We start from the raw sequence: 21,050 nt of genomic DNA, 5'->3' as shown, positions 1-21,050 counted from the left end.
TACTACATCTTGAGTTTGTCAGAAGGTGATGATCTGTGTGATGGTCCTTACTGTCTTTTGGTATTCCCACACTCCTCAGTCATTGTTGTAGCCTGATCACAGAGAACTGTAATATGCATGAGTGGTGCCATTAGTTATGACCGTGGTATGGATGCATGGCTGTTTAATTTGGGGATGGTAAGCTGAAGCTGACAGCTGTTGTGAAGGTATGGGGTTGAAACTCTCTTCAGGTGGCTGGGTGGTGAGGGATTGCCTTCATGTGCTTTTTATGGTGGTGAGAGGGCATGTCATGCTTGTGGGATGCAGAGCAGTTTTGGACTAGTCCTTTTCTTTTATTTTTGGGTAGGAAGGCAAATAAATCAGCAAGGATAGATAGTTGTGTTTGAAGGGTGTGACTTGTTTTGTTTGCTATCAGGCTCTACTTTTCTTTCCCTAGACCTTATTTTTTGTTCTAGTGAACTCTTCCTTCCTGTTCTTAGTGGGAGTTGAGATGCATATCTCCCTGTTGTCTAGAGATCTGCTAATTTTGTCTGCTTCCCCATCCCCTCTTTCAGCCCAGGGTGCAGGCACCCTGGCAGTTGTGTGCATACAGGATGTCTCCCATTGACAGCTGGATTGTTGGGAGTATGTGGAAGGTCTCTGTTATTGTGTGTGCACATGCATCTGCCATTGCAGATACTGCCCTGAAAGCAAACTGGGAATAATATTAGTTGGGTAGGCAGTATGAGAAAGGGTGCACTTCCATGGCATGGGAGGAAGCTGGTGATTAAGTGGAAGAGCTACTCAAGGAGAAAGGCAGTGCTTTGGAGTGTAGGGACCAGTGGTGTGCCTTCTTTAAACCTCCTGTGCAGGAAACCAACCTTGTTCGGCTTTGTTGCTTGTGGAGCAGTGTTTTCACCAGCCCAAGCATCAGTTTGGAGAGCGGTTTGTTGAACTTAAAATTTCCATGTTGTACATGTGGAACAGGAATTCAAACAATTCTCTGTGCAGGACAGCATTTTAATTTTAATTCTAGTATTTAAAATCTCTATGGAAAATGCAAACACTTTCCTCTGATATGCTTTATTTTGTGTTACGTGATTTGCAGTGTGCTCTGCATGACTTGCAGATAGGTGTGGAGGGCTGGGAGCCCTTGGCACGGGAGCCCTCTGCTCTCCCTTGTAGAAGAGAGACCTGGGGGCAAGATGATCTTCCCCAGATATAAGCAATCTTCCTCTGGGTCATGGGGAGAAAGTGAACCACCCCCAGCACGCCTTGTTTCTATATGGTAATACCCAGTACCCAGCTGGCCTAGTTGGTTTCTACCCCACCCCCTGCTTACCCCATATAACCTCTGCCCCCTAGCCCTGATGTAGGGAGCCTTGTCCCCGGCCACCCCTTCACAGGGGCTGCTGGACAATGAAAGCTACCTCTGGGGAACTGCTGTACAAGGCTCCTGTCTCTCTATCCCCGAGTTCGCCTTGGGTGATTTCACAAAGAGCTGAATCACAAGAGCTGGAATCACTTGTAGCTGGGAAATCGCTACACTTGCTGAAATCGCTTGTTGCCCAGGGAAGCCGGCCACCGCTCCTGGAAGAGTTGTTCCTTGCAGGATGCTCTCTCTAGGAAGGTCGTGGCACACCGGGTTGCCCATCCCCAGGCCTCCTTGGAAGCAACAGGGAGGAAGAAGCCCTTTTCCAGGTAATTTGAGCAATGGGACATATGTCTCCATTAGTTGCATAGCTACTGGTGAAATGTTTAACATAGTTGTGGAATTAGTCCAAAACATGGATGAGATGTACTGGGCCGGGGATTAGACATGCTGAAGTCACCAAGCACTGGCCTGAGAATGCACCTCTGCACTGTCATATGTCAGCTCTTGAAGCATCCTGATATTTGGTTCTGCCTTTCTGCCAGCAGTGTGCAGAATGTGGTGGTTCCTGTGAGCTTGGTTTGCAGTTGTTGGTCGCACAGTGCTGGTCTGGGGATGCTCCTGCTGCTGACCGAGACAATGTTGGGGGCTTTATTATTCTGTACTGTTGGATACCACTGTGAGCTATTCTTTGGTAAACCATTCATCTGTGATAAGCTTTCTTCAAATCCATGCCGGATTTTACAATCAATAAACTGTAGTTATGTGAAAAATCAAGTTAATGTTCACTTGAGGTATAAAATGTGTCTCTGAGAATATATGCATGTACATGCACACAAAGAAGCTGATTAGAAATTATGTGAACTATGAACGTTTGTAACAGCCACCTGAAACCCATGGGATTAAAGACAAGGTTATATTTTCAAGACATAGATAGACGTTTCCTTTGGTTTTAATTTTTAATTTTCAGGCACAGTGTTTGCAAAAGTAATATTTTTTGCATCTACCTCAGTCAAAATACCTGAAGTGAGGAGTAGCTGGATTATTGGAGGGGTGGAGGGAAAGAACTCGTCCTTTCTTCACATGTTGGAGCCTTCCAGTGAGCAGTGGCCAGTGACTTTGGAGGCACCTCAAAGCTTCAACATCCTCCACTGCAGTGCCCTTGTAGGGCATGGGTGGTTCTGCTGTGGGAGAAATAATTTCTCTTTACTCTGCTGATCAGTAAATTGCTTAATGCCCACCATTGTTATTTCAGTCAGCAGTTGTTATTGCTGAAGCTGCCAAATATCTGTTTGGTTTTGTGACTTCTGGTAGAGTTGGTCATAGTAATGTTGAGCCTGTTGTTTCCTGTTTGATGCGCTGCACAGAGCTGGTGTTTGGGAATGGAAAATTAGGATCTTTACTTACTTGGGTGTTTTAACCATTTCTGTTACCAACCCACAAAGTTTTCTACAAACCAGATGTCCAAAATGTATTCCTCACTTGAGATCTCTCACCAGTTTAAAGCCTGCAGGGATGTGGTATTTAAGAGAAACTGACCCTTGCAGTCAGGAAGAAAGTTTTGGAGTCACTCAGATGCATGTTAGTGTGTGTGGAGATGGCTGATGGTCAGTCTGAGATGTCTGGAGTGCAGAATGCACGAAAATATCAAAAACTGGGTGTGCTATTTCAGTGCTCCTTAGCCCTGGTTACACTCTGTTTGAATACCCCAGACTTGTGCGAGTGTAGGCATTAAAACTCTTTGCTTGTCACTTCAACCAAGACCAGGTTGGGACTTCGCTATCAAGGTGTCTTGACAACACACTTTTTGAAAAGACAAAAGCTTGGAAAATAGATTTGTTAAGAATTGTTGCTCTTGGGATTGTAACCCCTGGGATTCCTGGTTAGTGAATCTCTCCTAAGGCAGCCCAGCCGTGTTGAAGGGGTAAGAGGGCACTTTGGTTGCTTGCAGGTAGTGCAAGCAGCAGTTTCCTTGGGGTCCTTTGCCCGGTGGTCACTGCTGTGCTCTTGTGTCCCATGCAGCAAGTAGGTCTGTCTGTAAATCTGGGGAGACCTATGGATAACAGGGGCTGTAAGCAGCAGTCTGAAAAAGTGCATCTGGAGCTCGGGTCGTGTTACACGGGCAAGCGGAAGGGCTGTGATGGGTAAATGCTCTGGTGTCTCTCTGGTCACCCTGGAGATAAAAGGGGACTCCTCAACTCTCCTGGTGCAGTTTTTCAGGAGCAGAGACCTTTGGGGGATGTCTTCCTTCCTCTGGGCTGGGAAGGAGGGAACAGTATCTGTGCTTTCCACGGCCCTTTTAACAAGGATTTCAGGGAGGTTGAGGGTAACAGCCTCAGTAGTTGTCCCTATTTACAGAGGGCAAGCACCACTGAACACCATTCATCCCGGAGCATCACGCTAATGTAGGCATTGCGAAAGATCACCTGAGGCGTGCCCGGGGGCTACGGGTGTTTTGCTCCAAACACAAATGAGCTGGGAGATCTGGAGGGAAATCGTCTTAGTTAGGCCTGGAAGGAATAATTGTCAGATCTGTATGCAAGGTCAGCACCTTGTCAGCGGGGAGGTGGATTCAGCCCCCTCTTTGCCTCAGTTCAGGGTTAGGGTTTGGCTATTGGAGTATTGGGAGATAAAGACCAGTCCATTCCGAGCTCCTGAGCATCTGTTTTCTTAAGGACTGCTTAAGCTTGGAGTTCCGTAATACTAAATAATTTATATGGCACTCATGCGTGTTTCTGTAATTTTTTTTGAAGGCACTACCTTTGGTAAAGAACTAATTTTTTTCATTTAACTTTAGATGTTTATCCTGCTTGAAAATACAAGTATTACTGACCAGTTTGGACAGCTATATGGAATTTTGTTGAGGGCATTCTAGGATCGCATAACCGTAAAAGATCAGGAAGTAGAGAAAAAGATGAGAGAAGGAAACTATTTGTATTCTAAACTAAATGAGCCATACTTGTAAACTGGAGGGGGGAAGAGAGAGATCACATATTGCTGGTGAGAAGTGGCTGGATTTTGATAAGAAGAGGAAGCAAGTAAAGACAACAGTGTGGTCTAAGTGGAAATAATCTGATCAGAGAGAAAAGGAAGATCACGTGCTTTGCTTTCCAGGCTGATAAAGGTTTTGATTCGATTTTTAGCAGTTCATATTTTAAAGAGTCTTTTTTCTTTTTGTCAGATTATGTCTACTTCGAAAATTCTTCAAGTAACCCCTATTTGATACGAAGAATAGAAGAACTCAATAAGGTAAACATTTTTTTCCATCAAGTCTTTGAAGTTAATTGGATTTATGATCTGCTTGATTCGATTAAAATCAAAACAATTCTTTAGCAGTTCTCTGGTAATTAGAAGCTTAAAAATACATTTGTTCTCTGATAATTTTCTGGAATGCTTTAAGACCTTTTCTTCTCCTTTGGTATGAAAGGACTGAGTATCAATGGCATGTCATTCTCAAGGTGATTATGCCCACCTTTAGGGCAGGAGGTTTCTGCAGTTCTTCAATTCCGTGCCAGGGTCACAGGATATGAAGAAAATATAAGAGTTTGCCTAGTGGATGGAGAGCTTTAATTTGATCTTTCTTGGGGGAGACTCTTGTTCAGGAGAAAGGTTTACAGCTATGATCTGCTTGCTCAGACTTTGTCTTTGCTGGTTGTCCTTTGGGCCAGTGTACTCTTTCATCTGCCAAATTCCCTTTCGATGGATCGAGAAGGGAAGCATGATGGCTTCTGTGTGGAAAGCCAGCTGAAGTGCTCAGCGCTGAAATTTGACCTAATTGAGGGGGGAAGACCATTCTGAAGCCATTAGCTGTATCCTAAACACGCCACGTTGTCAGGTTTAATACCAACGTTATTGCAGCCCATACAGAAGGAATGTAACATTGCTGGTTTGGATTTGGATGTACATTAACTGACTAATATCAAGTATTTTTCTTCATCCACCAGTGATGGAAAAGCATGTAGTTCTCAAACAGTTGTTTGGAAGAGAAAATGTATCAATTTCTTGACTCATAAAGAATCTGAATGCTAGGACATCCTTGTAACCCCTTGTTTTTAGTGGAGGTCTTTTACAGAAATACCTCCTCTCTTTTGCCTTAAAGAAACATGAGTGAGTTCTTAAAATGTTCCCGGTGGATCTGTATCCATGAGGAATACTGTCTGTATTCCACCCATTACAGAGTGCAGATTTGTTGATCACTTTCCTGCAAAGTGTTGTTTTCTCTCTTATTCTTCCTTTTCATTCTTCTCCTCACCCTTAAAAAAAGATGAATTTTCAGCCTGGACCTCCCGTCTTGGTGCAACTCTTGCTTGAGCTGTGATTTCTCTGACCTACACTTCAAAAATGTGTCTTTCTGATTGAAATGAATCCTAGATCTTTTATTTCCTTTTTAACTGAGTGTAAATGAAATTTGGGCAATATAATAAATCAGATCAATTTACGTGGAAGCTGTCTGTGTTTGAACAAGATGGTTCCTGCCTTTGTATTTTAGTTCCTCAAAATTTAAAAGTTCTGAATTATTTAGCAGAAAAGGGTAGAAATTCTGAGACCGTAGGAGAAACTTCTGGTCTGTAAGGGAAGTATTTGTGCATGTATGTGGTGTCTGTTTTTTTAAAAAAATTTGTGTAGGAAAACTGGTATTACAAAAGTTGAAACTTTCCCTTCATTCACATCTTAGAAACGAGCATGTACATAAATTTTTATTCTGTTTTCTTGTGGACATATTGCTGCTTCACTACTCTTTTTTGGAGACTTCCTAGCAGGGAATTAGTATCTTCTATTTTCTGGAACTGTGCCTTCATTGTGGTTTTCAAAGAGTCTTCAGTAGTAGGATGCAACTCTTGAGTTGCTTTTGCATTATTTAATTTATTTTAGAGATAGTAAACTGGCTGGGGCTGTTACAAACCAGTAGGTTTATTTCCCCCATATATTCCCCCTTTCTAAAAAGCCAGTTGCACCGTTTGACAGGTGCCATCTTAAAATTGATCACCTATCTCGTTTTAAGAGTGTTAAGTAAATAGTCTTTCAAAAATTCTGATTTTTTTTTTTTGTATGTTGTCACTGATATAGATTTTATTGCCTGGTGCAGCTTCTTTGGTTCTTCTGTAATGATTTTTTTTTTGTGTGTTGGTCATTATTCACCTTACCAGTGCTGTCAGAGAAAGAGAATCTTAAGTAATGTCTTTTGCAAAAGTAATAATGGCTGGGTTCTTTCTTGCCTTCCTACTGCCCTGCAGAGTTTGAAGAACAGCCTAGATCTGAATTCTGTTGTTATTTTCCACAGTTTTTTAATTGGGTTTTTAAAGATTCATTTGAATTCTACTTAATGTAGTAATCACCTCAAAAGTAGCAAAGTGGCTTGTTAATATGTTGTAATTGCAGGTAAGTGTGTTGTTCTCACTCTTGAAACATCTGTAACTTGAAAAGGTGGTTCCTCAGGTACAATTAGGAGGGCAGGCCAAACTACCTGGAATTTCCCTGCCCTGGAATGGATCGTGCTGGAGTTTGTGTGTTAGATAATGGGTGCAGCTGGAGGTGCTAAAAGTAGACTCTGTGTAGCTCTTGTGCAAAATTCCAAATAATTGATGAAGTTCCTAGTTCAGAGTGTACAGTTCTGCTCTTGATTAGTGGTCGGTTTTTCCTTTTGTTCCCTGTTTCAGACTGCCAATGGAAATGTGGAAGCGAAGGTGGTGTGTTTCTACAGGAGAAGAGACATCTCAAGCACACTCATTGTATTGGCAGATAAACATGCAAGTAAGCTGCTTTGTGTTCAAATGAAATTGCTTCTGCACAAAATTGTCAGACTTGGGTATGACTTTGATATTTCAACTATCAGTATTGCTATTCTTAAATGTGGTCTTTTCTGTAGTCATCTTTAGCAATTTGCATTACTTGTTTGGCTGACTTTTCTCTGTCTTTCTACCTGACCCTCTTTTTTATTTTATTTTTTTTTAATTTTCCCCTTTCCCTAACGCTTTTAATACCTTGTTTGTGTATGGTTTGATTATGGTGGGGACAAGATAGAAGTTTTCAGTTAGGGCTGAGTAAAGACATCTTATTTGCTCCACAGAAATGTATTTTTTAATTTTTGGGGTGAGAGAAAGTATTCTCCCTGTCTAATATTACTTCTCATTAATTATTTGGTTTGTATATTAAAAAAACCCCTCAAACATTATTTGAGTGAATCAAATAAACTGATTATGGGAAAGCAACTTGAAACATGGCCGGCTTGAAACCTGACTAACAGGATTTCTCTTTAAATTTCAATATTAATAATATTTCTTGTAGTGACACAGCTTTTGTCTGAACATGCTCAATAAATACACTTTGAAAACAGAGAGTTTGAGAATCTCCTATCACTATTTTAAACACTTAAATCCCTTTTGTTGGGAAAAGAAATGTGTATGCTGAGGGGAGACTTGAAAATTAGAACTTTTTCTGAGTATTGTAGTTATGTTCTGATTAAATAAAAGCATAAACCTAAACTATCATAAAATGCAGCAGGTTGCTCATGCTACCTTACATCAGTCTCCCTTGTGTGTATGCATTGTATAACTGATTCCTTGATTTTTTTTCTTCATTATGACTATTATTTTACAGAATATGTCAGCTTGTGTTGGCATGTGCTCCTCTCCCAGGGCAATCAGAGGCATCTGAGACACCTGGCTGAGTAGAGGTGGAAGCTTATTTGCAAACAAAAATTTGGTGTTACCATTTCATTTCAATTACAACAACAGTATTAAAGTAGAGCAACCTATTACATGGCATTGGGCACTTTATCTGAGGTGTTTTCAGCCTGTTTGACTCCATTCCAATTGCCAGTGAGGATTAGATTTAGGTTTATTACACCTTCTTCTGCCAGTTCAACATCCCTCTTGTCCCATCCTTGCAAGGTGATGGACACAGTACTAACAGAACAGTTATCAAAACAGACACATTGAAAGGGAGGAAAAAAAACTAAGCAGGTGGAGTAACTAAACTGTTTTTCTGTTGTAAACAATGGAGTGTGTGAGATGTAGCTGTTCAGATTGCTTAAAATGTAACAAAAAGCATGGACAGCCTCATGAATCCTTGTAATTCAGGGCACATCCATAAATGAGAGAGAAGCAATCAGATATGGGCATGTCAGAACTATGATTTAGCTGGCAAGCATCACTGTCTTTTAATGTGCTTCTTGGTGTGTGTATCAATAGAGTGATCTGGGGATTGATTAAATCGGATACTGCGTTTTAGCAATGAATACAATGGCTTGCTGTGTTCTCACTGCCCTAATGCCACTGGGGGAAGGATGCAGCAAAACTAGTCCCTTATTGATAAATTTGAGTATTTTCTGGTGTAGATTGGAGTCTATCCAAATAATCCTCCATTGCAACCATACCTTGAAAAAAGAGGTCATGTGGCATTGAGAGGAGAGTTGGCTGTGTTACAGAATTGTGGTGGCAGGCAAAGCTTTTCTGAGATCTCTTCAGTGCAGCAGTATTCATTTTATCTGAGAATCCTGAAGCTTAATAGGAGCTTCACCATAAGCAACGTGACTATTGATTCCTTCATCTGTGTTTCACTTCACTAGGTTTAGTAAAGGAAGCAGGTAGGAAGGGTTCACAGAAACACACATCTGAGACTGAAAATGAAAAATATTTGAACCCACGTAAATGCTCTTTGAACCTGCAAATGCTGATTTCTCTTTGTGATAAGAAATCTAAGTGGTTTTTTTTAATGCAAACAAATAATTCATTGTTCATATGTGTTGTTTGAAAGATGGGAAAATTCTTGTATAGCACAACCCTATTAATAGAGCTACCAGAGACAACTGAGTCTGCCTCTTAAGGTAAATTTCATTAGTAACTAGCATTTTTCTCCACTATGTTTCTTTCTGGTGCAGAATAAAATTGCTACTGAATGACTTCCATTTATTTAGATGGGTGTGCTGCTCTGTGGTTTCCGTTCCTCATAAGAAGGGAGAAGAGAGAAAAATTAAGCTTTTTGGACAGCCATTTTTTCTTTACTCTGAAAAAAAAAAATCAACACCCTGCATGATATAACAAAATCAAATTCTGTAGATGTTAAGATTCTAGTTCAGATATTCCACACTGTCACTGACTTTGAGTTCATTTCCATAAAGTCTCCTGTTGCCTCATTTTGATGCATTTGCAGTAGATGTACGTATCTGCATCACTGATCTTTTAACTGCCTTTGTTCAGCTGATTAATGGAGCTTTCTGACTGCAGACATTTCTGGATTCACACAGTCTTCTGTTTAAGATGCCTTTATTTCAGACCCACTGTTGAGATCAGTGCAGTGAGAGAGCTAAGTAATGGGGAGATACAGCCAGGACATGAATGGAAAATTTGTATGGATATTTTATTTTTTTTTTACTCTTCCAATAAAGGAAGGAAAAAGATGTAATTGTGAAATTAATGTTTTGAAGTTAAAAAAAAAAAGCCACTTTAGCTTGGATGATCCATCAGTTATCTGAAACAGGCAAGTCTGAAATGTTGTCTTTTCTCATAAGTCTGTATACAGAGAAATGTGTTGGAAGCACCTTATTCTGTACTTGGTGACTATAAATTAGTACCTGATGTATGTAACCTGTTTCTTGGATTTGATCTGTGATCTCAGTATTTTTGTCATATGATGTAAAGCTTGTCTAGGCTGTCCTATAAATCTTTCAGCCTTATGATGTCTTCCATACATTGTTAGTGCTTTTTATTCATAAGCCTCTTTAATCACCTCACAAATTATTCCAGGGAATTTTTCCAACTGTTTCCGAAATGAACTTGCTTCACCAGTAAGACACTATTTTAAGTTCTTGCTCAGAGACTTTGAAAACAAGATTGCAGACAGGACTCGATGGAAGAGAAATGGGAAAGATACTTGACTCTTCAACCTATTGTTGGATGCTGTCACTATGTATTTTCTTCATAAAATGTCTTACACAGTTTTTAATAATTAAATGTTTTCATCAGTGAGTTGGTACTGGTTGGAGAACTGACCAGTTAGTGCTGGCTGGATTGGCAGTTTTATGGTTGGTTTTCAGCAGGTGCCCTCTGGGTGCCAGGCACACGTGGCAGCTTGTTTCTGGAAGTGCCAAAGCTTCTGAAAATAAATGGTTGCATGATACCTGTGTGCCTAAACAGGTAGGGAATTTATTGAGAATTTTTTTACATTTTAAATAACACCAATCTAAATGAAGTTTGACAATAGCGCCACAAATTAGCTCTTTTTATTTCTTCCATTTTATTCCCCTTCTCTATTTTCTCCCAGTACCCCTCATGCAGATTTAAGAGGAGTCCAATTCATATATCCACTAATGACACCTTGGCTCAGTTGTTGCTGAGAGGCAGGAACTGTGGTTTTTTCTCTTTGAGAGTGGTGCAGTGAGGGAAGATAGAAGTGTCCAGAATAGTGTCTGCTTGCTACCTGTAATAGTGGCCATGGCTGCAAAAGATGACCACCAGAAATTTGTGGCAGGGATCCTAGTGGGATGTCTTGATAATGTAGTAAACTCCTTCTGAAGTGTCAAGGTAAAAGGATTCCTATCTGTTTAAACTTTCTCCATATTTTCTACAGCTACAAGTCAATATCTGGTTTTTGATAGAGAAAAAATGAGTAAGGCTACAGCTTCATACAAACCATTTGAAACTGAACCTGGAAGAAGGAACCTGGTGTTGTATTTTAATTTGTTCAAATGCAGCATTTCTAGAATTTTCCTCCAGGGTCCTTAGTTAAGCTGTTAAAGCAGCCAGAGTTGCAGCTTCCTTTGCTTCTGAAGGAGCTTTTGTGCAGGTCACTAGCACTGTTTTTCCTGTGTTTCCCAATGATTTGGCCCCACTCTTCTTCTTTATTATTTACAGTATTTTGTTAGTTGTAACCATGCTAACTAGTTCTTCTGTTACTGCAGACTGTTTCCCAAGCTGGTAAACCTTGGGTGCTCTCTAAACCTAATTTCTGTGTCTTGTTTACCTTTGTGCATTTCTGAATTCTGTCATGTCGCTACTTGTATGACACCCATAATGCAGAGAAAGGGCTGGTGCTTTCTGCTTTTGATGCTCTGGAGAGCCCAATCTGATCTATAGCAAATTGCTATTCTTTCTAGTGTCTAGCAAATATTGATGTTTAATTTCACATCTCACACACCCAGTCATTTTAAATTACAATTACTGCCTCTTGGGTTTCTTCTGCCAACTCAAAGTTTACTCTTTCTAATTATTTTCCCCATATATGTTAGCTTTCACACAAGTCTTGCTGTTTGTGCCTAATCTGCCTATCTCTTGTTCCCAGCATAAGTCATCTTCAGGCTTTGTTAATGTGCTATTAATGATTCTGCCATTAAATATCAAATAATACTTAATCTAATATGCTTCTTACAGCATTCCACTGGCTACTGCTGCATAGCTGATATATTACTGTTTGTATTAAGATTAAATGTTTAGTTTCAAATCTGCACAAGCACATCTATCAAGCAGAGAGATTAATTTTGAAATAAGGCTTTATGAGAGCACTGAAGTCCCAATGTACTGCACCTCCTGTATTCCCATACCACTTATTCCACAGTACTGTAAAAAATGCAGGCAAATCTTTCTGAAAAAGATTTCTTGGATATTTTATAAATATATGTTTCTATTTTTTTAAGACTACGACCACCATTCTTGAGGGTGGAGTCTGCTTCAGTTAGAGTGTGAGTGGGTGAGCTGTAGGAAGGTGAAATGCAGATATGTCAGACAGACTTGGGCTGGGGCTGGGACAGCCCCTGTTGCGGTTCACAGTCTGACTTTAGCCTGTGCTGTCTGTGTGAGGTGGTGAGGTCTTAGTGGGGTTTGAGGTGCTACTGGTTAGTTTTTGTCCAAGCAGCTTTTGCCTGCTTTGGCCACAGTGAGGGAGAGAGGTTCCTGTCCTGGGTCCAGTCCACTCTTCTCTCCTTCCCTTGGTTCCAAATGCATTTGTCACGTCTGTTGTTTTCAGTGCTAAGTCATGGCTGTGAAAAAGGAGGAACAATGCTTATATAGATTTGTTTGCTTGTTATTTCTTGGAATGTTCCTACCTCTGTCTGGGGGTGCTATGACAGTTTTACTGCTGTGTGTGGGGGTGTTGTTTGTTACGTGTAGAAATGTCTGTCTGTTTTTAAGAAGAAATGTTATTGTGCTTTTTGGTTTTGAAAGGCTGTTCATAGCAGAGCTGCCATAAGAAAATGTGTGCTCTCCACCTTCTGTATTTTATTACAAAAGCTAGACACCTAAATAAAATACTACTTGGAAGGCGAGCCTACCTGAAGAGATGCAGTCCCTGGGATTAGTTTGGTTGTGCTGGGTGGTTTCATTTTGTCTGTAGATTTGATTGTCACAAAGGGGTTGACATACTTTTTAGAAAAATGTAATTTCTAAAAGCTGTAGGCTATCAAATATACTGAAGATACTAAGTATTTTATGTTTCTCCGTGTAGTATTTTCCCTGCATTACACAGTGCACTGTTGTCATCTCCAAAAGCTGCTGTAAGTGCAGGCATGAATTCCCTTTTCATTTGTGCATCCTTGAATTTTCATGCAAATGAGCTTGGAACTTGCTGACTTGTTTGTGGATTGCTGCTGGTATATTTACAGTGTAGGATAGCAGTCACAATATTAATTTTCAACTAAAACAGAATCCACTTCAGTAAATAAATTGCAGACCCATGAAACTGTGCAACAAATGTAAATTTGGTGTTCTGGTTCCCAGGAAAATATTAAAATCTAAGTGCATGCTGCTGTACAGTTAACAGTTCATGTGGTGTAGCAGCTATTGTATGTTGCAGTCTGGTTTAATTATGCTGCTCTTTTTTCCCTTCCTTGTTGGAGCAGCCTACCTGACGGGCAAATAAACTGCAGGTCTTTTTTTCAGGGCAGTAAAACAGTGATAAATTGTGGGGAATCTGAAGGGTACATAATTTTTTGTCACCGCCTTTGGCATAATGGTGGCCTATTTAAAACTAAACGCAATTTTAGTGTTTCATAAAATGGAGATCACTCCTTTCTGTTTGCTTTGGTTTTGGGGAAAACTGGGGATTTTAGTTAACTAATCTTAAGGGTATATAAATCATAACTCTGCCTGTATGTGTTTCTCACTAGAAATGTTTTTTGGCAACAACTGTTGAAGCTGCAGGCATAAGTCTGCTCTTTGAGAATAATAATGCTGTAAAATTAGAGTTTTACAATTCATGCATGAGACTTTACAGCTCATTCTACTACAGTCTGGGAAACTTTCTGTGGTTTTGCAAAGTACAAGTAACTGCACTAATTTCTTAGAGAAGGAAAAGTCTGATCTCTTCTTTCTCAGTCATTCATCATGGAGGATCTTTGGAGTTTTTTTCGTTGAGAATTTTGCCTTTTACAGCTTTAACTGGCATAACTGGCAGGATACTTGTTGACGAACACAAAACACAATTTATTTCTTAAAAGAAAGATGCTTGGAGATGTTTGGGATCAGTTGTGTATCAGCGTGGGTGTGATTTCATGTGTTTACTTCGGTGTATGTTTGAGAACTGGCTGCACGGAGATTGGATAGCTCCAAGGCAGAGCTGGGGATCCTGACTGCTGAAATGCAGGAGTGTTGCAGCTGGACGTGTGTGGTGTGGGTAGGGTAGGGCAGATGGCAGAGTGGCCTCAGGCACTTGGTTACATTCCAGTTAATCTCGTGGCTGGGATCTACTGGCTGTGGTTGGGGTGAGGAGAGTACAAAATAACACTAATTAAATAAACTGCCCTTTCCAGTGGGCATCCTCTGCAGAAGCTGTTGAAGCTGGGATGGGCTTGTCGAAGTATGACATCCTGAAAGAGGAGCAGGGTTTAAGACGATAACTGATGCCTGGCAAAGAGGAAAGACTTTACTTTGGCTACCTCACTCATCGTATGTCAGCTCTACCTGATGAATCTCTTGCACTGATGGTCTCCAAAAGCAGCTCCCTCTCTCCAGAACTTCTGTACTGGTGGCAGATTTGTGTGACTTTCAGCTTGGTGTGACCTGTGTGTGCCTGGGATGATTTGATTGTGGTGGTGAATAAATACAGTTCTTCACAGGCATAATTTCAAGGATCTGTACTAATTATGTAATTGTTCAATTGGCTGAAATGTTACATTTGATCTGATTAATGTTTATTATTTAGCAAAGGTTTTGGAGCAAGTCATTCTGACTTGCTCAAAGTCAATACTTTACCTGTTCGTGATCAATTTTGTCTCTTTATGACTAGGGGAAATGGAAGAGGAGATGGAAAATCCAGAAATGGTTGATTTACCAGAGAAACAGAAGCATCAGCTACGACATCGTGAGTTGTTTCTCTCACGACAGCTGGAATCTCTGCCAGCCACACACATTAGGTAATGACTGTCCTCTTCCATTTTATTCAAAAATCACATAGCATTGTTATTTTTCAAGTACTCTTCAATATAAGATCAAGTTCTGTGTACAACTTCAGTAATACCATCTTGTGAATCACACGAGCATTTAAGATGTTTTTTTCATAAGACATGTTTCTCTTTTTTTAGAGGCAAATGCAGCGTTACTCTGTTAAATGAGACAGAATCCCTTAAATCGTATCTGGAACGGGAGGTAGGAACCATTTTGTGCATTGTAAAGCTTGAACAGTTTATTCTAGCGCAATTTAGGTTTGGTCCCTTTTTGCAAGTTTTCTAAGAGGGTAGTTTTTTCATTTCTACATGTACTGGACATCGACAGTGGGGAGCTTTAGGCTCTGTACAATTTTCATTGTGCATAAGACTCTGTGGACCTAGGGGCCAGATCTTGTGTTTACATCCCTATGTGGCACCGAGCTGCCTCTCCTTCTGTAAAGAGAACCCAACTTGCTCATCAGTGTGGCAGGGCTGAGAGTTCAAACCTGGAGGCTGATGCCCTGGGAGATGCAGTAACTGCAGCGGAGGGAGCAAGCCAGCAAGCTGTGGTTCTCTGTATTTGCTTTATTCTGAAATCACACAGATTTATGCTAATATGCTTTAAGCTTGATCTTGCCTCAGATTTTTGAGGCGCTTAGTTGCCTGTTCTTTGAGTTCACTGTTCAAAGTACTTATCTGGAGTCCTTCATATGCCACCACAGACACTTAAATCCTTGAAAATCTGCTTGTCAGGTGACATCTGACAGAAATTTACCCAGTCTGTCTCTTTAAAGGTATCTCAAACCAAGCACTTGAAACTGAATTGTCTTGCATGATTAATCACCATTCAGAAAATAAATACTGAGTTTTACTTTTTTAGATATTTTGTGATTTAAAAAAATTACTATTGTATTTTTTTAAAGTTGTATTTGTATACCTTTAATTGTGGCTAGACCTCTGGCTGCTGGCTGGGTTAGGCAATCTTGGAATCTGACAATCTGTGAGAGATTTACTGTGGAGATTAGCAAAGAATTTGAGGATATTATTATTTGAACACATCCGCAAGCAAACAATTTGCATTTGAAAACATTAAAATGTTATACAAGAGAGGAAATCTGTAATTAAAAACAGTAGGGTGATTGCCATTACTGGCCCTTAAGAAAGGCGAAAACAGGCCATTTTTTGCAAGAAGCATACTGTAGTCTTTCTCATAGCTGGGCTTTCTTTTTAAATGCTTTTGTAGCTTTCTTCAGTATTTATTTAAGCATAAGATTAGTTTTAATCTGATACTTTAGTTTAAGAGAGTTTTAAACAAAGCACAGGGATTAAATAGTTGAGTTTCTCTTTGGAATGTGAAACCAAAAAATGTCGGGTCTGCTGAAGGCTGCCAAATGGCAGAGCATCAAACAAGGGACGTGGCATTCAGCAGTGCTTGTAACCAGTTAGCTGCCCAGGATATGCCAGTTTGAAAGCAAAAGTTAATCAAACTGAAATTATTTCAGATTTTCTAGTACCCAGCTCTTAAGCAGTATTTGTCCTCAGTTGCTCCCAACATGTTTTCATTATCACTGGTGTTACAGGTAGGTGTGCTGAGACCGAAGGGACATGCCTTCCTCTGAACCTGCAATGCTCAGTTGCAGATGTAGGCACGAACAGAGAAATTTTTTTTCCATCCTTTTGAACTTTCAAAATGCAAGATGAGTGATGAGGGTTATTTTTAAAACTGAGCAGGCACTTAAGAGGTTTCACAGAATGAGGGAGTTCCCTGAATGTGTCCTGTCACTTAGTGTGGCATTTTGCTGTGGTGCAAACTAACTTGGACAGATGGTAAAGAAATTAAAAGCTCAGGAATACAAATGTGCTTGGGTGGAGGGTAAAGAGATTAAGAAAAGGAGATAGTTGTTGCCCAATGGGTTCCTAACACTGGATGGTATTGTTTTGAACTGTTTCTTCTTTCCCCATGCCTCCTGTTCTTAATCCATCCTTTGCTTTCAGATTGTTTCAGGGTTGTTTCTTTTTTTTCTTACGTGGCTTCTGTGAATAAAGCCTAAGCAGTTCTAGGGAATCTGGTATTTGATTTTCTAAATGTTATGACCAGTAAAAGTAGGCTTTCAGCCCAAGGCTGTCTGCCTTGAAGCAGGTTAAACATCCAGACAGAAATTTTTAGGGAGATAGTAAGCATAGCAAAATTACATTTTTGTTATCTCTGTTCTCCTCCTCCACGCTCTCTCTGTCATCTTCCTCAGGAAGATTGCCTTGTTGCATTTGGAAAGCAGGCTGAAGGGGACCAGCACTGACTTTTTTACTGTGCCTGGTAAAATTGGGTTTTTGTAGCAGGAGTGAGGAATAGGAGGAAAGAGAGAAAAAAAAGCTACTGGAAAACCTGAGTTTTCTATAGACACTTAATTCCCGTGGAGATCAAGAGAAGGGCATAGCCAATTATGGCAAAAGCACTAGATTTCCCTGTTCTGCAGGAAACTATTATATATGTACCTTCTATTTTACTGCTCTTCCTGGATATATCCAGAGGCATGTGTGAATTTGCCTGCTGAGCAGATGTCTGGCATATCTGTTCCTTTTGGTACCGCCCTAAAAATAAAATGTTCTCTAGTTAAAATATATCAAATACAAGAAAGTAAGATTGCAGGCTGCAATGAAGTAACCATTATTTCTGTAGTGTACTTTTACTCTGAGCCTGTTTTCTTTTTCCATTTTCTTGGTGACTTTGGTTCTTGGCTATAGCTATAGGTAACTTAGGGGCTTGGATAGGGAAGCTCTGAGCATATGTGTCTGTCTAACAGTTGAGAGAAGCAGAAAGTCATGATTCGATTTTAACTCTTGGCAGGTCATGTTCATTTTTTCTGAGCACGTTGGGTGTTTTCTGGGGTCTGAAATGAACAGAGAAAAAACCCTTCTCTTTCTTGACTGCTGCAAACCCAGCATACACAGTTTTGACAGCACAGATGAGCGTGGAGGATTTTGAAGAGCAGTGTTGTTTTGTTGTGAGCATCACTCTTGTGAGACCCTTGTGAAAAATTGTTCTCATCACATTGTGGTGGTCAGGAGTTCACACATGCTTTAGAGTACACAAGGATCTGGTTTGTTTCTTAGTTTGCATTGGCATTAAGCTGACATTTATTAGTGTTTTCAGCAGTCCTACTCAGTCTGCAAGAATGAATCTCATCTATGAGGGAAGATGGTAGTGGTATTGAATTACCTCTAGGAGTTGCAGTCTCCGTCGTATTCACACTTGGGCCCGCAGACTTCCATCTTTCCTCTCTTGAGGAGGCTCTGGGTGGGGAGAAGAGACGAGAGGCTTTTCATTCTTTTGTTCAATCTGATTGATTTGAGACAAAACTGGACAAGACATAAATGGATGACCTGAGACTAACAGAGATTTTGTAGAGAAAATTTATAGTGATAACCAATAAAAGAAAAGCAATAGAGCATCTAACACTTAGATGAGAAACCCTCTCCACAATGTATGACTTTCCCTGGCCAAGAAGGACTAAAGAAATTGCCTGTGGAATTGTTCTTCTTTGGGGCCTACTGTGTTGTTACACTACAGCGTTGCATTTTTGCTGGGCAACGTGCCTGAAAAGCATTAATGTTGCACTGCATATACTTTGTCCTGCAGTCAGGTATTCTGGAGCTGGAACAAATTAAACACTGTATTTATAACGTGGAAGCCTGTGAGACAAAAGCTTTTCCTACATTTTATTTCCACAATGATACATTCTCAAAATATTGCAATATCTTGAGCTTTGAGTGTGTCAGGGAGCAGGAGACCCAGATTTCTTTACATACATGTAATATAAATGAGTGTTCATCTACTCTGAAGCTGCCTTCTGCCCGTAGGTTGATGTAACTTGACCCTGGTGCCTGTGGGAGTAGGAATTTTTTCAGAAGTATCGTTTGCTTAGGATGCAATCAAATTGTCTGACCCCAAACCCAACTACAGACAACCCTTCCAGTTGAAGTTCAGTTCTCTTCCAGAATTTTTGCCATGTTACTGTGGAAACTCATAGCAATTCTTCTTTTTCTGGGGCTTTGTATGACAGATTGGGAGACTCTCTTTTCCTTTGCCACCTCTTCATAAAGCTGAACAGGGCTTGAAACTCATGCTGGTTTTGTCCTAATTTTTGTTGCATGCTGTTGACACATACAAATATAGGGAAAGGGAAAAATGAGGTGAGCATGAAATGAGATGTATTTGAACAGGGTGCCTGCTAGTGCTGCAGAAATAAGGGGAAAGGAAAAATGAGCCAGAAACCTGAGATGTGGAAAATGGCACACTGCACATCCTGTTTCTGTTCAGACACAATTCTCTTTCCTGGTGACCATGTTGCTGTGGACAGAGGTTACAAAAGGTCTGTTATTCCATGTTCTACCAGAGCTCTAATCCTGCCCAGTACTGCACGCTATACTTTGATGGAACATACCTAGCCTCTAGTGTGTCACTCAACAGCTATAGCTAAGTACTTACCCATGCAGAAAAGTTTAATTACTTAAACTGTGCAGTTTTAAGTAGTTAAAATTTTGGCTGTTTTCTTTCTCTGCCCTGGCAGAACATTCTCATTCTGGAATGCCTTCTTGCTTTAATTTTACACACCCAGGTAGCGGAAGCCAAGCAGCTATTTTAGCCTTTTCCTCATCTACTTGAACAAAAGCAACAAATTAATGGATTGCCACCTGCAGATAATTACTGCTGCTGCAAAATCTGCTGCCCCTCTCCTAATAACAAGCAGAAAGAAACATGGTGGTTTAAGCTTAGATGGTGGCAGGCAAGAAGTTGGTCAGCAGTGCATCCCTGTGACAAGGAAGGCTGAGTACATCCTGGTCTGTTTACCAGGAGTGTAGCCAGCAGATGGAGGGAAGGGATTCATCCCTGCACTTCATCACTTGTGAGACCACTTGTGCAGGTTTGTGTCCAGCTTTGGGCCTTCCAGCATGAGAGAGACATTGACAGACTGGAGCAAGCTCAGCAGAGGCCACAGGGCTTATCTGGGGCTTCATGTCTCTGTGGGGTTGCACTGATCTGGCTGTAACACTCTGAAGTTATGCTTCAATTTGTATTGGTATTTCTGTGTGGATAGGCCACTGGCGTCTAATCCTGCTGATTTGGACTATGGCAATTGTATGGGATATGGCAATTTCGTGTTCTGAAGCAGCTGATGTGACTAAAAATTGTCTCCTGGCCCTTCTGAGCCTTGACTGTGTGAGAGGAGCTTTGTTTACTTCAGTTTGAGATGCTATATGTTAAGAGAGAGGTTGCTGTTGAGAGCTAACACTTGGAATGTGGAAGAAAGTGGCAGCACTTAAATGGGGCCTTAAAACTGATGGTTCATTAATTTTTTGTTCACCCAATTTTAAAATATATATGTAGGTAATAAAACCTCACTTAAACTGTAGAAACTTGGTAGCATGGTTGCAACGCTGAAAGTAAAAGCTAATAACACTGTTTACCTTTTTGCTTGTTTTATTTTTAGGATTTCTTCTTTTATTCACTAGTGTATGATCCTCAACAAAAGACCCTGCTCGCTGATAAAGGAGAGATTCGAGTTGGAAACAGATACCAGGCAGATATAACAGACTTACTAAAAGAGGGTAATTTCTGTCATCTATTTAAATTGTCAAAAGTTCACGTTGAATGTGGCCACTTCTCTGTGTGAGGCCTGCCTAGGTGTGGGAGGTGGTTTCCACTGCCATGCCATGTGTACAATGATGGTTGGATTTGTTGAGGCTGTTGCCCACTGAAGGCAATTAGTTCTCTTGCAAACGGGTCTTTAAATGGGCATTCATCCAAATCATAAAAGTTGTTGAAATAAATTGAATTAATGGGCTCTCTCAGAGCTTGCACTCTTTTTATTATGAGATTTCAGAATTTCCATGGGAAATAAAAATTTCCATCACATCTGTGAAGCCTTTTGTGTTTTTAATCAAGCCTCACTTCCCTATAAGAGCCCCTCCCAAATTACTGCCAATTAAATGCAGTCTTCCCTCATCAATTTGCCCATTATTCCCGGGTACCTTTTCCCTGGAGCCCTCTCCCCATCCCAGTGTTGGCTGCCAGCCTAGACTTCTCACCTGCAGAATAGGCAGGAGGAAGAATTTGCTGGCCTGGAGTGTGTGTTGAGACTTCAGCCTCTCCCCACAGTGTCATGAAGCAGTGAGACCATGAGGACACTGGCCTGAGAACGAGGGAGAAATAGCAGGAACCAGTAATATTTATCAGATAGTTAGTAACTTTAGATTTGTATCTGCACTACCTTACAGATCCAAAAGTGGGTGGAAAAACTGGGAGGGATGGGGAGTGTTGGCATCTAATTGTTCTTTCCTGAGCAT

At 40.6% G+C, this 21,050-nt stretch overlaps 1 protein-coding gene across 4 annotated transcripts in view; it reads left to right on the top strand.

Moving 5' to 3' along the window:
- Window positions 1-21,050, top strand: part of MTA1 (metastasis associated 1) — a 79,191-nt gene that overhangs the window by 11,045 nt on the left and 47,096 nt on the right. For 2 of the 4 annotated variants that reach the window (XM_010409314.4, XM_010409313.4), the window contains exons 1-6: window positions 1,196-1,680; window positions 4,533-4,600; window positions 7,009-7,102; window positions 14,567-14,693; window positions 14,862-14,925; window positions 20,195-20,312. In XM_010409314.4, coding sequence (XP_010407616.1) covers window positions 1,593-1,680; window positions 4,533-4,600; window positions 7,009-7,102; window positions 14,567-14,693; window positions 14,862-14,925; window positions 20,195-20,312 — 559 coding nt within the window. In that variant the 5' untranslated portion in view covers window positions 1,196-1,592. Of the gene's footprint in view, window positions 1-1,192; window positions 1,681-4,532; window positions 4,601-7,008; window positions 7,103-14,566; window positions 14,694-14,861; window positions 14,926-20,194; window positions 20,313-21,050 lie in introns of those variants that run through there. The other 2 variants (XM_019291682.3, XM_039555702.1) reach the window with 2 other exon arrangements.

Source organism: Corvus cornix, chromosome 8 (genome assembly GCF_000738735.6).
Source record: "Corvus cornix cornix isolate S_Up_H32 chromosome 8, ASM73873v5, whole genome shotgun sequence".
Taxonomy (NCBI): Eukaryota; Metazoa; Chordata; class Aves; order Passeriformes; family Corvidae; genus Corvus; species Corvus cornix.
The sequence above is the reverse complement of the archived record's forward strand: the minus strand, read 5'-3'. Positions and strand labels throughout refer to the sequence as shown.